The sequence below is a fragment of the Taudactylus pleione genome, unplaced genomic scaffold, assembly GCF_031769625.1.
Source record: "Taudactylus pleione unplaced genomic scaffold, aTauple2 ptg000033l, whole genome shotgun sequence".
NCBI classification, from domain to species: domain Eukaryota; kingdom Metazoa; phylum Chordata; class Amphibia; order Anura; family Myobatrachidae; genus Taudactylus; species Taudactylus pleione.
In genome coordinates, this window is record NW_028284435.1 from 436,283 (window position 1) to 453,666 (window position 17,384).

The window sequence follows — 17,384 nt, forward strand, 5'->3', positions numbered from 1 at the left end:
TGGGCGTGCCGGGGGCGTTTCTGCCAGATGGAGGCGTTCCCATGGGAACACCTTCCGTCTGGAGGCGGCCCCACTGACATCACTAGTGATGTCAGTGGGAGTGCTTTTGGCTCTGAAAGAGCCAAAAGCACTCCTGGGCTTGCAGCAGCGAGACCCTACTGCAGGGTCTCGTCGCAAGCCCGATGGTCGCGATGGTCTTGACCATCGCGACCATCTTTTTGGCCGCTCGCATAAGCTGTGTGTGGCTACCCACAGCTATGCGAGCGGCCAGGAGGCCGCTCCATTTTTAGGTAGGAGGGCCCTGATTCAGAGCGAGCGATCTGGTCAGAGCGTCCGGCTCTGAATCAGGCCCCGAGAGCGCTTGCCGCCCATACACTGGGCTTAATTTGCATGCAGCAGCTTATATTGGTGGTCGTCTGTCTGCGACTTTATGAGAATGTTACTACAAACGATTTCCTGTCATTACATCCGTGCTGCCAAATCTGAGACGCCACTTTCAGTGTCTGTACTACACTTAGTAATACCGATTGGTGCAGCCTTAGATGTCACCATCGAAACTTGCAAAAATGTATATAAACCTCAAAAGAATCAGCCATGGTTAAAAAGAAACCGATATATATTAAATAAAAAAAAAAAAATTCATAACAAGTTATAATAATAAAGCTGCATACACACGTAAAGATTTTCTGTCTAACCATCCAACTAGTTGATTGGTTGGAATGAAAATCTGGTAATGTATGAGAGTAAATGATGATCAGCAATTTGCTCCTAAATGTGTATCCGTTACACAGCGCCAGTCACTTAACCACACACAGTGAAGCGGGAGTTTTATGATTGCACAGTACAGTACTTCACCAATGTCACTGGTTCCTAGTGAATGGATAATCTGCACTCATGAATATTGGTTCATCAAACAAAATGAACCTGACTGTAACATTTTGCAGCTCTCAAGGCATCCCGATACCTAGAAAAGTGCACGGTGCCCTAGCACCAATCTTCCTGTTCCTGCATGTCATGTGCATAATGGGTGCTGGTTGTGGGCACGGGATGTAGTCAATTCATCTTCGATCAGGATGACGGCGGTGGAAATCCCGCTGCCGAAATCCCGACCCACGGGCAGAACACCGGCATTAATTGAGATGCTGATGGCGAAATCCCAACAGCCGGCATCCCAATTGTAAATATAGTTGGCCAGGTTAGCAGTTAGCTGCGGGGGCTGGATGAACGGTCAGGTTTAGGCACCACGGGGGGGGGGGGTTAGACTGCAGGAAGGGGGAGGTTAGGCTGCGGACAGGGGGGATAGGCACCACCAGGGGGGAAGGTTAGGCACTAAAGGGGTAGGGTTAGGGTGCGGGGTAGGGAGGCAGGGTCGCCATCAGGGAGGACTGCCTGTACTGGAGTCCCAGGCCTAGACCCTGGTAGAATGGGGGGGGCTCGCCCGCTCCTTCCACTGGCTGCACAGCCTGCAGCCCCACATTACCCCTTTAAAAAAAGCCCAGCCACTGCCACCGCCAGCCTGGCTCCCACAAAGTGATTGTAGGCTGAACAGCTCCACCAACCTACAGCTAAAGGACACGCTGCTATTAAATAAAGTTTGCTTTGGATGCGCGTGACGTCATGATGTCACATCGCACTGCGCCGCTGGAGGGAGAGATCGGGGGAGCCGCAACGCCGACGAATGAGGAGCAGGTCTGCCGGGGGAGAAGAAGGGACTCGGAGCCTTTAAGGAAATAAGGTAAGTACAGTAAGTGGGAAAAAGCTGGGGAGGGCGGTCTGATCTGGTCCAGTCATACTTAATCGGGTGGGAAAGAATTTGGAATAAGCTGGGGAGGGCAGGCTGAGCACTGGTCTGATATAGTCATATGTAATAAACTAGGGGGGGGGGGGAATTGGGAAAAAGCATCTGGTAAAGTCATAAGTAATAAATTGGGGGGGTATTGGGAAAAAGCTGGGGAGGGCAGGCTGAGCACTGGTTTGATACAGTCATATATGTAATAAACCAGGGGAGAGGGATTGGGAAAATGCTGGGGAGGGAAGTATGAGCAATGGTCTGGTTTAATAATTTTTGGACAAAACATTTGTAAAAAATTTTTATTGTGTATGACTAAGGTAGCGGGGGAAGTGGGGTTGTGGGTGGTAGTGGAAGGGGCTGCCTATTTTGTCATTCCCGGGCCCCACAATTACTGATGGCAGCCCTGTAGGGAGGATTAGGATGCCGGGAGGGCTAGGGTGTGAAGGAGGGTTGGGTTTCTTACCTAGCCCGCCAGGATTCTGAGCATCGGGATGCCACTGTCTGTCTTTTGACAGCCGGCATCCCGACTGCCGGTCTCCCATACCCAACCCCTGGGCGCACTTGCATCCTGCTATGGCTCTGAGTCTGAACACATGTAGGTGGCCACTCAATTACAGCAAGACTGTACAGCATGCAGTGCGGAGGGTTTCTGAGATACAAACTGTTCTGTTTAACTCCCTAAAGTTTCTTGCAGATTATCATACATTAGTTTCAAGTGTTCTTCATTTTCTGGGAAAGGCACAAACAGGCTTGCAACCAACTGAAATAGTTTTATGTTTTACATTTGTATTTAGTTAAAAGATAACTTTACAGTTCATTGTAATTTGACATTTAAATACTCATATTACACAGGACCAGTATATGTTTATTTAGATACTTCCAGTAACATATCACAGTAATCTATAGATATTTATTGAACTGTAGATATAGGCCCTCATTCAGACCCACTCGCAAGCGGGCGCACGTACGTTAGGCGTACGTACAAAAATATTTAAATTCAATGGCTCGCTCGTATTTTCGTTCGCATCTAAAATTCCTCCCTAAACTCTGACGACCCCTCCTCTAACTAACGAGCGTACGAAATAGCGAGCGTACATCCCCGAAATGGCTTGAAAGGAACGCACGCACAAGTATAAACAGGAAGTGGCCTTGTCAGATGTCGATTACCTGCTCCTTTATTCTGCCTACCTCCATCAATCGTATCATGCCAATCAATGTATCAATTAGCTTAATTGTTTGTTTTTTTTCAACACAATGCAAGAAACTTTACTCTTGTCCGTGTTTGTGTTTACCCGCAGAATACGTACGGATGAAACTTTCGCTTTTATTGTTCAAAAAACATGTGAACCACAATTAAACAATTGTTCTATTGCTGTGGATCCCCGCATATTTCCCTGGGTTCATTTCTTTATTTAAATTTGCTTACGCATGTCACTGCATCAAGCCTATCATAACTCTCCTGAGATTTCTGGCCCTGTCGAACACATGACTCATACACTAACCAATAAAATTGCTCCTGTTAATTTCCAAAATACATTAGCCAATCAGAAAATTTTTACACACTTTATCAAAAATGATTTTTAAGAAAAACACCATTGCCATCATGAGAGCCTCCGCATTCACCAGGCGCGAGCTGCTGGTGCTTACGGAGGTCATGGATCGCCGGATCACCAGCCAACCTCAACCCATGACCAACCGGCAGAAGCGCTCCGCGTATGCGGAGGCACGGTCCCGCCTGCGGTCCTTCGGCTCACGCCGCAACATCGGGCAGCTGGAGCGCAGGTGGTCCGACCTGCAACGGCGAACGCCCCGCTTGCTGGCATGCTTTCGCATGCAGATCCTGGAAAGTAAGTGTTATGTATTGTGGTTTTAATGTTTGTGTTTGTGGGGCAAACTGCATGTGCATGTTTTCCTGTCTGTCCTATTTATTATTTGTACTCATATCTGCGTGTGCATGTTTTCCTGTCTGTCCTATTTCTTATTTGTACTCATATCTGCGTGTGCATGTTTTCCTGTCTGTCCTATTTCTTATTTGTACTCATATCTGCGTGTGCATGTTTTCCCTCTATTTCTGATTTATTCATTCTACTCCTATTTGGCTTATTTTTTGGTTTTTTTTTTTTTTTTAGTTTTGGTCCCCGGATTTGTCCATAAACTAACCGCAATTTCTTTGACATATTTTAGGGGGACAGCCAAGACTCCGCCGTCACCGTCCGTCCAGACGGCGTTCCCAGCCACTATCCCCAACCCCCAGCCAACACTCCACCCCAAATCTTTCCCCTATTCCCCACTCCTCCCCATCCTTCCCAGACCCTCTCCCGGAAATGTCGGGCCTCCTTCCCCTCCGTCCCACTTCCCCCTCTCCTCCACCCACCCCTCTTTCAATTACCCCCTCCCCGGAGTCCATCATAACTCCTCCCCATTCTTTGGGGAATGACGGATCCTCCGAGGAGGATCATGGAGGCATTTCCGGAGCTCCCGTTTTGGCTCCCGGTATGTTTTTATTTTGTTTTTTTTTAAAGCACAAACTGTTTGTATGTAATCATGTGTCGTGCCTTTCTTCGTGTTTTTGTGGCTTGACTTTTGGTGATTTTGCAGTTTGCCTTTACCTCTTCCTGGTGATTTCAACATACACATATCACACCTGTGGGAATTTGTACATAGGCCTTGTATTTTTGGCAGCACCCCCTTTTTTTTTTTTTTTAACAAATATCTTTGCCACAAAAAAAAGGCAACAAAATATTAGGCCAATTTGTTTGTGTTTAAACAATAAATTTAAAACAAAAAACTGACATTGTATTGTGACATTATTGTACAAATGGGTTACATTTAATCCTGGCCCTAAAGGCAAAAACTGACCCTCTTAAAAAAAAAAAAAGGCCTCTTTAAGGAACGTTTAAAAAATCACATAGCGATGCAAATTCCACAGTAAACCCAAAAAAAGGGGAGCTAATTAAAACATGATGACATTATTGTTACAATAGGCCATAACCAACAAATTGTGGCCAAAATAAAACACCAAAAATGTACGCTAATTGATTGTGTAATCATGACATTAGCAGCTCTGATTTCCACCTGCGTACGCTTTTGTGCTATCCCAATAAACTGCTTTCCAAACACATACCAAGCCGGTTTTCAATCCAACAGTAATTAATTTACTGACCAGCCGCGATTAATCGCAGCACCATCCTTGAGTCCCGGGACGGAGGAGAAGGCCATCGCCAATGTGGTCGAGTAATCCTGACCCTAAGCTGTGCGAGCATTTTGAAGGGAAAGCGGATGTTCCAGTGACGTATGAGACGGTCCGAACACATTTGACGTTCGCATCTGCTAATGTATGTACGCCCCAAAAACGCCTCGCCATGCCTGCGTTTTTTCATCTCCACCCCCGTCAACACCCAAAAACGCCCTGTTCTGTCAATCACATTTGACATGTCACTTCCTGTACGCTATTTTAGGAACGAGAGAAAAAAAACTCGCAATCTGCCGTACGCACATGCGCAGTGTAACACCGACGCATGCGCGGTTAGTCAACATCGGAACGCAACGAGCGTACTGTTGTTAACGTGCGGCTCTGAATGAGGGCCATTGTCTGATAGCTGCGACTTACACAAAAATACATCATATGTGCTAACAAGTACTTGCTAGACTAGGGGTGGGCAATACGTTGGCCCTCCAGATGCTGTAGTACTACTACATATTCCAGCATGCTTTGTTTCAATGTAAACTATTACAGATTTTAGCAACTGGCAGTGGTGGGCACAATCATGCAAATGCTATACAGTTCAGCACCTTAGGGTGGGTACACACCTAAGCGAACGGTAATCGTGCCGATGTTCAGGGCGATTTGCCTCCCAGGTGGAGTTGCGAAAAGAAGCCCACCGCATCCAAACCCCTTGGTGCATATGAGTTGAGCGGCCAAACCTCTGAAAAGTCATTTTCAGAGGTTTCATCACAATATGTGCAATAGTGCATCCTGCCCATAGTGTGATATAATATAAAACTTATCCCTTGAAGAAGTCCTAGGAAAGGTCCAAACGCATTGGAACATTACGCTACAAGGATAACAACCCAACAAACAAAAAATGGCAGCTGCTCAATCAATCTAGCAGCACTAATCAGGTGCATGAAAGGGAGGGGTCATACTAAGTAGAAAAAGGAGGGGGCTTTAACACTGCACTGTCACTCTTTTTCCATTTTTCGTGTGATGCCCTGGGGGGGTCCAGGGCTGGACTTTTTCGGGGTGCACTGCGCCCCCGGATGTGAACCCCTTAGTGTTAGCGACTGCTAGAGACAGAGAAGACGTGACGTGGCCTAGCAGCTTCCCATGTATTTGCAAATGCATGCAACTAATATCTCTGATTTCTATGACCATATAGTCTTCATATATTGTTGCAGGTACTATTCAGTGTGCTGAGGAACAATAGGGGGTTAACCCCCCTCCTTTTTCTACTTAGTATGACCCCTCCCTTTCATGCACCTGATTAGTACTGGTAGATTGATTGAGCAGCTGCCATTTTTTGTTTGTTTGGTATGAGTGGCATGAAGGAGCCAGCATTAGTAGGGTATGCTGATTCTAGCAGTGCTAGTTGGAGTTCCCAGGGGTGACTCCCAGGTAAGCTGGCTCTCAATGTGGATGCATTTATATATGTGCCTTTATCAGGAGGCCTTACATTTTGACAAAATTTATATGTGCCTTTATCATGAGGCCTTATAATTGGTATAATTTACATTTGGGGTGAGCGTTCGGGCGTAAGACCCCCGGGGCTGGTCTGGCTGGGCCCCCTCATGGCATCACCACTTAATACACATAGTTGCTTTTTACATCACATATTATGTTTGTATTTTTTTCATGTAACAATTCACATATATTTTAACCCTTTTCCAACACACATTAATTAGTCTTACACAGCTATACTTTACACTGCACTGTCACTCTTTTTCCATTTTTCGTGTGATGCCCTGGGGGGGTCCAGGGCTGGACTTTTTCGGGGTGCACTGCGCCCCGGATGTGATCCCCTTAGTGTTAGGGACTGCTAGAGACAGAGAAGCCGTGACGTGGCCTAGCAGCTTCCTATGTATTTGCAAATGCATGCAACTAATATCTCTGATTTCTATGACCATATAGTCTTCAAATATTGTTGCAGTGTTCTGAGGAACAATAGAAGGATAACAACCCATCTGGGTACCTACCATTTCCTGGAACTTAAGAAGTTACCAAAAGTTTGGCTGAACTACCCCTGGAGGAGCACCTGCCCAACATAGTCCTTTAGATAAGCACATATTAATTTACTCTTGGTACACGGCCTATTACTGCTATTATATATATTATTAATTGTAAATCTATTTATTGCATTATGAGGAGCATGTTTTGTCCTTTAGATTAACTATCGATCTGCCAGAACGTTCTACTGTCAGCAAAGAGGGAACAAGCAATATTGCAGAAAGGCAGCATTCTAGACATATAAATAACATGCGTACATGTCCCGCTGTTGTTTATCAACGTTTCACAGGAGTATTTAATTCTTTCAGCAGGTATCCTGGTTGAGGCCTCCGGAAAAAAGCAGAGTGAATTTTTATATTTAGAAACAGCCAGTGTGAACAGTACTGCATATCCTATTCCTATACACTTGTTTTTTGATAAGATGTGCACTGCGCTGACAGTGATTGGCTGGGGAGAGACTTTATGCAAAAAGCCGCTACAAAATCCTTCCCTGGTGTACATCAGTGCGTATGAATGTGCAAGGACTGAGGCACAAAGTTTCAGCCTCCATACACGCTGTAATGCCGACTGGTTCATTTTTAGACCCCACCGTTGAAATTTGCACTAGCCCTACGGCAGGTGCACATTTTCCATCTGAGTATGGCCTTCAATGTGAATGACCGAGTGTCTGTGCATGCAACCGTTATCAGTGACTCTCCCATAACATGTCCATAGATGGACCATCTCAGTGTGTCTGCTCAGCCACCTCCCAAGAATGGGCAGCACTTTCCCAGACCATTCTGATATCATACGTCTCAATTGCAACAGCGCCTTTGTGCGTACAAAGTTTTTAGAGATTTTTCACATGCACAGTAGCAAAAATTAACTCAACTCCATGAAAATTGGCATACGTGCAGCTCTGAATCAGGCTCTTTGTGTATACTAGGGGTAGTATGCAACTAGTGATGAGCGGTTCAGATTCTGAGGAATCCGAACCGCTTCGAACAGGTGGAATCCGAGTCCAGGTGTTCCCGCCTGACTCGGATTCCACCTCGAGGCCGAACGTCACCCGTCCGGCGTCGGAATCTCGCGAGAGCCGGGTGACGTTCGGGCTCTATAAAAAGGTGCGGCGCCCGGCAGTCGGCGCCATTTTGCGTGTGACGCCGCGTAGTTAGGTAGTGCGTTGTCTGTGCTAGTGTTAGATAGATTAGGCAGTGTTCTTGCCGCTGTGACTTTACTGGGCATAAGCCCTTTGTGTGTGCTCCGTGACTGGGCATAATAAGCCCACTGTGTGTATGTGTAGTGTATTCACTGTATTATACAAGCTCTGTGACAACTGACAGGGCATAGCCCACTGAGTGTATTATTATACAAGCTCCGTGACTGGGCTTAGCCCACTGAGTGTATACAAGCTCCGTGACAGGGCATAGCCCACTGAGTGTATTATACAAGCTCCGTGACAGGGCATAAGCCCACTGAGTATTATACAAGCTCCGTGACAGGGCATAGCCCACTGTGTCTATTATACAAGCTCCATGACAGGGCATAGCCCACTGAGTGTATTATACAAGCTCCGTCACAGGGCATAAACCCACTGTGTCTATTATACAAGCTCTGTGACAGGGCATAAGCCCACTGAGTATTATACAAGCTCCGTGACAGGGCATAAGCCCACTGTGTCTATTATACAAGCTCCGTGACAGGGCATAAGCCCACTGAGTCTATTATACAAGCTCCGTGACAGGGCATAGCCCACTGTGTCTATTATACAAGCTCCGTGACAGGGCATAGCCCACTAAGTGTATGCAAGCTCCGTGACAGGGCATAAGCCCACTGTGTCTATTATACAAGCTCCGTGACAGGGCATAAGCCCACTGAGTATTATACAAGCTCCGTGACAGGGCATAGCCCACTGTGTCTATTATACAAGCTCCGTGACAAGGCATAGCCCACTGAGTGTATTATACAAGCTCCGTGACAGGGCATAAGCCCACTGAGTATTATACAAGCTCCGTGACAGGGAATAGCCCACTGTGTCTATTATACAAGCTCCGTGACAGGGCATAGCCCACTGAGTGTATTATACAAGCTCCGTGACAGGGCATAAGCCCACTGTGTCTATTATACAAGCTCCGTGACAGGGCATAAGCCCACTGTGTCTATTATACAAGCTCCGTGACAGGGCATAGCCCACTGTGTCTATTATACAAGCTCCATGACAGGGCATAGCCCACTGAGTGTATACAAGCTCCGTGACTGGGCATAAGCCCACTGTGTCTATTATAGTAGAGGTAGGGACGTTAAGCATCTAGGAACCTCTACGCTATTACGTCATCTGCAGCGAGCTCATGACAGGTGTTTGATAACAGAAACTACTGCAAAAAAAATAACAACAAGCAGCCCAGCATTAGCTAGATGCCTTCTCTCTACTAAATCCCAGCACCTGCAATCTCCGCCGACAACACCTTCCTCCTCAATATCCTCAGGAATGATCAGTGGTAGTACAACATCCAATTTGTTAGTGCTAAGTCACGGTGACTCCTCCAATTTCCAGGACACCTCAGAAGAAACTGAATCTTTGAGCGCTAGGCCTGCTGCTGCTGCTGGATCTTCATCCCAGAAGTGGACCAAGAAGACTACTAGTAGTATACCAAAAAAACAATTGACTGTTAAAGAATCTCTTGCAAGGGGAAGCAAGTATGACAGCTCTCACCCTGTCGCACAGCGGATCACTGACGCCATGACAGCTATGCTAATATGAGATCTGCGTCCAATATCCTCAATTAATGCAGTGGGATTTACACAGCTTATTGAGGTCATGTGTCCCCGGTACCAAATTCCATCTCGGTTTCATTTTACCCGAAAAGCCATTCCTCGGCTGTACCAGGACGTTAAACAGAACCTAATTATTGGCCTGCAAAATGCTATTGTACCCACTGTCCACTTAACCACAGATATGTGGACAAGCGGTAGTGGACAAACTAAAGATTAAATGACTGTGATGGCCCACTGGGTGGGTGAATCGCCTTCAGCAGCAGCAGTATCTAACAAACAACACCAGCTCATTCAGAGGCAGGCAACTCTGTGCATCACCGGATTCAATAAGAGGCATACCGCTGACAACCTCTTAGAAAAACTAAGAGATGTCATAGAAACATGGCTTACCCTACTTGGACTCTCCTCAGGATTTGTGATTTCTGACAATGCTACAAATATAGTGAAAGCATTACAGCTGGGTGAATTCCAACACATCCCCTGTTTTGCTCACACAATAAACTTAGTGGTGCAGGGTTTTTTAAAAAACGATAGGGGCGTGCAGGAGATGCTGTCTGTGGCCCGAAAAATTTCGGGACATTTTCGGCATTCAGCAACAGCGTGCAGGAGATTGCAGCACCTGCAAGAGCAGTTTAATTTGCCCTGCCATCAACTGAAGCAAGAAGTGGTAACGAGGTGGAACTCAACCCTGTATATGCTTCAGCGGATGGAGGAGCAGCAAAAAGCCATCCATAGCTATACGACAAGCCATGACATTGGGAGAGGAGAGGGAATGTACCTTACCCCAGCACAGTGGAGAGTACTTTCTGTCTTGTGCAAGGTGCTCAAACCATTTGAAGTTGCCACTTGTGAAGTGAGTGCTGACACTGCTAGCTTGAGTAAGGTGATTCCCCTGATTTCGCTTTTGGAAAAGAGATGGAGAAATTGAAGGATGAGATTAAACAAAGTGATTCCGCAAAGTATGCTGGACTGATATATCAAGACCTTTGTTCGCTTCGCTAGGATCCACGGGTGGCCAAGATCTTGAAATCTGATCATTATATTTTAGCAACCATTCTTGATCCTAGGTTCAAGTCATATGCTGTGTCTTTCTTTACAACTGACCCAGATCTTAAAAGAACCAAAGCGCTCCTGGTGAGCAAGTTGGCAGCTGAAGTGACACATGGCACTACGATGACGTCTCCTCCTTCGGTTTCTCCAGCAGCAGCCAGAAAAAAATGCACCTTTTCCAAAAGACCCAGTGGTGATGCAGATAAGCCAAGTCAACATTTTGACATCTGGTCGGGTCTAAAAGATTTGCCCAACACCAGTGACACCTCTACCGCAACTCCATCTAATACGATTACCATCCAAAAATGGTGGAGGATTATTTTCAGGACACCGTACACATAGACATGTCACAGAGTCCCTTCAAATATTGGAAGAAAAAAAAGGCAATTTGGAGACCCTTGTATAAACTGGCTTTGCATTATTTAAGCTGCCCACCCTCCAGTGTGTACTCGGAGAGAGTTTTCAGTACAGCCGGGAACCTTGTGAGCGAACGACGAAGGAGGCTACTTCCACAAAATGTAGAAAAAATGATGTTCATTAAAATTAACTGGAAATTTCACGAGGAAAACCTTTCCCACCCATCACGTCACAGTACAGATACTTCTGTAATGGTGGATTCCAGCGGGGATGAACTGATATTGTGTGAGGAATCGGATGATGTACACACTGATGAGGGTGAGGATGGCAATGATGGTGACATCATGCCACTGTAGACCTGTTGCCTTTAGTAGATTGGAAGATTTTTTTGTGGGGGCCCAAACAAACCAAGCACTTCAGCCACAAAGTGGCAGTACCTGTCGCTGAAATGCTTCGTTTGTTAAAGTGTGCATGTCCTTTTTAAGATCCAAAATAAAGGGTGGGTGGGAGGGCCCAAGGACAATTCCATCTAGCACTACCTTTCATTTCTGCCACTGCTGTGTGGCATAGTTTCATAGATGTGCTTTAAACTGTGGTGTCTGTGCCACTGCTCTGACGCTTGTTCACCAGTCAGCTCACTGCAACCTTTGGCCAATAATGGTGAAAACAATAATTTAAGCTGTGAGGTGGTCTAAATTGACTGTAAATTAATGTTATTGAGGTAAATAACACTCTAGGAAGAAAAAAAAGCCCAATTTATGTAATTTTAGCTTTTTTTGCCAATTTTGGCAAAAAATCCAAATCCAGTCACCGCAGTTTGGCAAATCCAAAGCCGGACGACGAATTAGAACCAAATCCGGCAAAAATGGTCCGGCGCACATCCCTAATTGCAACCCTCGAAGGAATGTATTTATGTTTACTTGAGTCATTGACATATTTATGTACAAATGTGTAATAATGTGTGCAGGAGAGAATGAATAGAGGAGGGGGCCCATGTAAAACATGAGTGCGTCCCCCCCTCTCACCAGCACATGCACCCAGTATATTATAGCACAGTGCTAGAGTCTATTTCTGGGAACATGGCGCCAGCAACATTTTCCCATGAGCAAATCTGCGTGAAAATGGCACCCGTGTCATTTTCCCAATGATTTCTGAGGCACCAACATACAAGTAAGGATAGGTTATGGGAGCAGGGTGTGCCCCACTGGACCCAGTTGGCGGTGTGTGCACCAAAAAAATGCAATACCCATTGATATGACAATGAATATATGGGGCATATGCATCAAACGTTCGAGAGAGAGCAACCAATTAAGTATCCAACTTGATGCGAGTAGCAGCGGTGGATATCAAATCACAGGAGCAATTAAGCTTTGCTCCGATGCAGAGACAGTTGATCCAAAAATCCATAGCAGTGAACGTTAGCACCGCCGAAACTAACTCTGCAGGACAATACTAGTGCACCTGCGTGAACTGGGCTTCACACAGGTGTACAAAGCCTTGGTGTACGAAGCATGACAGGGGCGGAGAGATCCCAATCCAATAGGTAAGGAGCGGGGGTGTGGCAAACGTGGCGAATGCTCTCACAGTCAAGTTTTGAAAAAAACATTTTTTTCGGAGCTTGATTAATTTAGGTCGGGGCTGAAAGGTAAGCAGGAGATATTAGTGATATCTCCTGCAGTACCTTTATAATGAATAGGCCCGATACCTAATTTCTACAAAAGCAGTTGATTTTCACCTGCTTTTTTAGAATTGAAGTGATGACTAGACCCCAGAATCTTGCATGTATTGTGTTCAGGGCCTGATTCAGAGTTGTATGCAAACTCCGATGGAGGCCGTTGTTTGTGAGCTCGGGGGGTGTCGCCTTCGTTTTGTAGACGTGCCGAGGCTAGGACCTGCTTCTTCCGTTGCAGAGTAGTTCCCCGGCAGTGTAGTTCCAGTGGCCATTCTGATAAGCTTAGGCCCACTCAGGTGAACCAAAGTTGCGTCTGCAGCTGAATCAAGCCCTCAGTACTCATGCATGTTCCTTGGACACTTATTGGAGCCTATGTCCCGGCAATAGAAACATGGTAAATTCTAGTGTGAATTTACTGAATAATTTCCATCACAACTGCATTAAATGTCGATTGTGATAAACAGGCCCCCTAGTAACATGTGCGCGTGTGTAGCAGTGGTGAGTGTTAGTAATTTTTATGCAGCATAATTAGTGGTGAGTGCTAGTAATGCGTGCAATTATGCAGCATGAGCAGTAAGAGAGCGCAAGCAACATTTGTGTGCATGAGCTGTGTTAGTGCGCCGCATGGTGAGCAGTAAGTAAGCATTAGTAGTGTGAGTGTAAAACAGAAAATAAATATGCCAGGGCTCGGTTTTACCCATATCATACATGGTACCAGCAGCGTGGCAATATTAATGCCATAAATGTATACAAAACAGGAAAACTTTTGCTATCGGCGCTAACAATTATATACTGCAAATCTACGTGTGTGCAGCAAATAAAACCAAGGGGATTTTGTCATGATTTGATCAAAGCATTTAAGCCTGCAGCCCAGTGTCAAGGGACCCCTTCTTTTACTGCGGTTCCCTACACTAGCATATATGCCCAGCACAAATCATGCGTGTGTGCAGAATGGTGAGTGGAAAGTCACCATTAATAGAGTGTGTTTGCAGCATGGTGAGCGGTAAGCATTAGTAATATTTGTGAGTGCAGCATGGTTAGCGGTAATTGAGCATTAATAGTTTGTCCAGCATCGTCAGCAGAAAGTAAGCATTAATAGTGTGTCAGTGTGACGCATGAGCGGTAAGTGAGCATTATTGTGTGTTAGTGTGCAGTATGATGAGCATCAAGTGAGCATTAGTAATAGTAGTGTCTAGATGCCATTCGCGGAGAGGACCCTGACGTCATCAGCTACTATCCAACGTCATTCCCTACAACTCACGAGGAAATAGAAGGGGAATATAATCTTGTGGCGAGCGTAGAGAGCCACTGAGACCGAAGCACAGCGAGTCCGCTAGGGAACAAGTTTCTTCTCTAGGTGGACTTTATGGGCATGGAATCGCACTTCCACCCTCACTGCACATTAGATTCAGGTCCTTAGCGCGAAGGAGAAATAACATTAGCAATGTGTGAATGTTCAGCATAACGAGTGGTAAGTGAACCTTAGTAATGTGTGAGTGTGCACTCAGCATTGAGTGAGCGTTACTAGTGTGTCAGTGTGAAGCATGAGCAATAAATAAGCATTAGTGTGCTGCATGGTTAGCAGTAAGTGAGCATTAGTAGTTTGTGAGTGCAGCATGATGAGCGGTAAGTCAGCATTAGTAGTGTGTGAAGGTGCACTACTGCAGCATGATGAGCGGTAAGTCAGCATTAGTAGTGTGTGAGGGTGCACTACTGCAGCATGATGAGCGGTAAGTCATTAGTAGTGTGTGAGGGCGCCAGTGCACTACTGCAGCATGATGAGCGATAAGTGAGCACGTTCTCCTATCACTCTCGCTTGCTGTCAGTTTCCTGGGCGGGCGCGGGGAGGAGCTGCCACCAGAGCAGCGGCTGCAGCAACAGCAGGAGGAGGCGCCGAGGCGGTGAAGGAGGAGGAGGCGCTTTTTGGCCTCTGAATGGATGAACTTCGGATTCTCCTCTTCCGTTTCCAGTACTTCAACAATCTGAGAAACCGACAACAACAGCGAACAGCCCTAGCAGTGAGCATCCCGGGGGATAGGAGTGCAGGCAGGGGGGTGGCTGCAGCCCTGTGCTCTGTATGTGTGACAGATGCGTGTGGTGTATGTGATATGTTAGTATAGTAACTGGAGGGGGGTATCATGGGGCACTGCCTTGTTTGCAGGTCATGCATGTTGCAGTTCCCTGTCTGTGTATCACAGATGTGAGTGTTTGGATGTACTTGTCATGCTGCAGGTGGAGCATTACCGTAGTGTAGTGTATGCATGTATGTTACCTTACATTTCTCTCTTTGAGTGTATGCCAGTAATGCCCTCGTCTGCTGCTACTCTGCCCCTGTGAATCCTTGTCTGTATCAGTGTGATTGCTGCAGCGTGCGCCTTGTGTGAGGGTGAATAGCCCACTGTTGCCCTGTAACTACCCATAGCTGAAGAACGTGTGCCATTGTGGGCTGCCAGTCTTGGTGTCTACACACCGGGAGTGCTGCAGTTGTTTGTGGGTGCTGGTCAGGTTAGGACACCATGAAGAAGTTTTCTCGGATGCCCAAGTCAGAGGGTGGTGGAGGAGGTGGAGGCGGTGGGTCAAGTCTGGGTGCAGGATCATCTGGGAATTTTGCCAGTGGATCGGTGACTGTGGGCAGAGGATTCACCATTGGGCGTCACCAGGTGACTGTGGAGGAGCTTGTGGCAGAAGGTAATATACCTTTACAGTTTATAATATAATATAATACTATCTTTTTTTTGGACTGATGTTTGCTAAAAATATTTATAATTAAATATATTGTTCAGTACAACATGTATGTAATTGTTTAACACATGTGACTGCATACTGCTACATATGACTACTCTGGCTGATTCACACAGAACACATGCATATGTCCATATAACTGTGTAGCTGCTTAGTATGTCTTACTGTGACATCATGCAGTTTTCTTCATTGCTTGTCCCTTTGTGTTTGCATTGCTGCAGGTAATTTACAGGTAAGTGTTGCCCAGGAGATCGTTCACGAGCAATACAGTTCTATTGTCACTGACATACTAAATGTTCTGAGCATACAATATCTCTGAGAATTGCCTGTTGAAATCATGATACTTAAAATTATGCACTTGTTACAGATTATTTGTAGAACAATGCAAACCATATCTGCTTGTGCCATGCTGAGGTGTCAGCAGAAATCTGCCCACAGTACAGTAGGGGTTTTTGGTTCCTTAACTGGCGCATCTGGCTTTTGGGCTCCTTATCTGTTCCTTGGCATGGGAGAAGGTGCTTTTATATAGCTAATCCCATGCATTTTCGGCGCAATAATGTGGCTGTTGCGACCAGCGCACTTGTTGCCCAATCAATTGAATAGCTCCCATCACTTTATATGGGAGCTCTTGGCGCTCAAAACAATTGAAGCGTCCCCTAATAGTCATGACATCTACAGTATTCCTTGGTTCTGCAAACATTAGAGTTCTTTAACTTGTCTATTAAAGTGTCTTGATGTATTAAGCAACAGAAGCCTATTCTGTTGCATAGAAAGTGCAGTATTGTCAGTAATAACCCTGCTTGTATAGCACATGTGTGACTTATTTTGCTTGTCTCCTGCTGGGTAACATGCAGTTATGGAAGTTGTTCAATGCTGGCTTCTTAAGCCCCCCATACCCCCATACATCAGAGATTGATTGCAGCAATCGTGCAATTTGCAATCGATTGTGTATAAAAATCTTTCCCTCTTTCAATTGATTGTGGCAATTCTGCAATCGATTGAAAAAGGGAAAGATTTTTATACACAATCGACTGTAAATTGCACGATTGCTGATGTCATTTGCTGATGTATGGGGGCCTTTAGCGTGAAATTTTTTTTTTTTTTTTTTTAAATCTAGATATCTTTTAGCTACTTTTGGTGCACTTGCAGTTGAAAAACTTACCATTTGTGTGAATATTGGCATTGTATCCAACTCAGAATCAGGCCCCTTATGTGAAACATTGGAAATAAGGGTTTGCTTTACTCTTGGCTTATAGTATGCATCTACCGCCTATCGATTAAAGGTGTTGTCAACTTAAAATAATACTTTACTGACTTGTATGTACCCTTCTGCAACTATCATTCTATAGCTTGCACTATTTCCTGGCTTGCACTTGTGCAATTCATCAAGCCTTTTTTGTTAGACCATGCAGCTAATTATATAAGGAAGTCCTTCCTGGCTGATATAAAAAGTTTACTGAAAAGAATAGAAACTCATCACAAAGGTAAACAGTTTCCTGATGTAAGTCTGAGATTTTATAACTTTATATGGTACCATTACAGTGAACACTGTCTTAAACTGCAACTGCTCCAGCTGACCTGGAGATATGAATTCTAGACAGTGGGGATAGGTGACGGGTAAGGCTGGGTACACGCCTAAACGACCGGCAATTGTGCCGATGTTTAGGGCGATTTGCCTTCACCCTGGACATCGCATGATTGCCGGTACACACTGCACAATTTAATGAACGACGGAACGATTACTTTTTCCGTCCTTTCATTAATATGTATTGCGCCGCATGCGATATCGCGTG

At 45.5% G+C, this 17,384-nt stretch overlaps 1 protein-coding gene across 1 annotated transcript in view; it reads left to right on the forward strand.

The window, feature by feature from the left end:
* The first annotated feature begins 14,694 nt into the window (after positions 1-14,694).
* The window catches only part of BMP2K (BMP2 inducible kinase), a 191,430-nt gene continuing 188,740 nt past the window's right edge, over positions 14,695-17,384 (forward strand). The window contains exon 1 of the mRNA XM_088452122.1: positions 14,695-15,537. Coding sequence (XP_088308248.1) covers positions 15,366-15,537 — 172 coding nt within the window. The 5' untranslated portion in view covers positions 14,695-15,365. The remainder of the gene's footprint in view (positions 15,538-17,384) is intronic.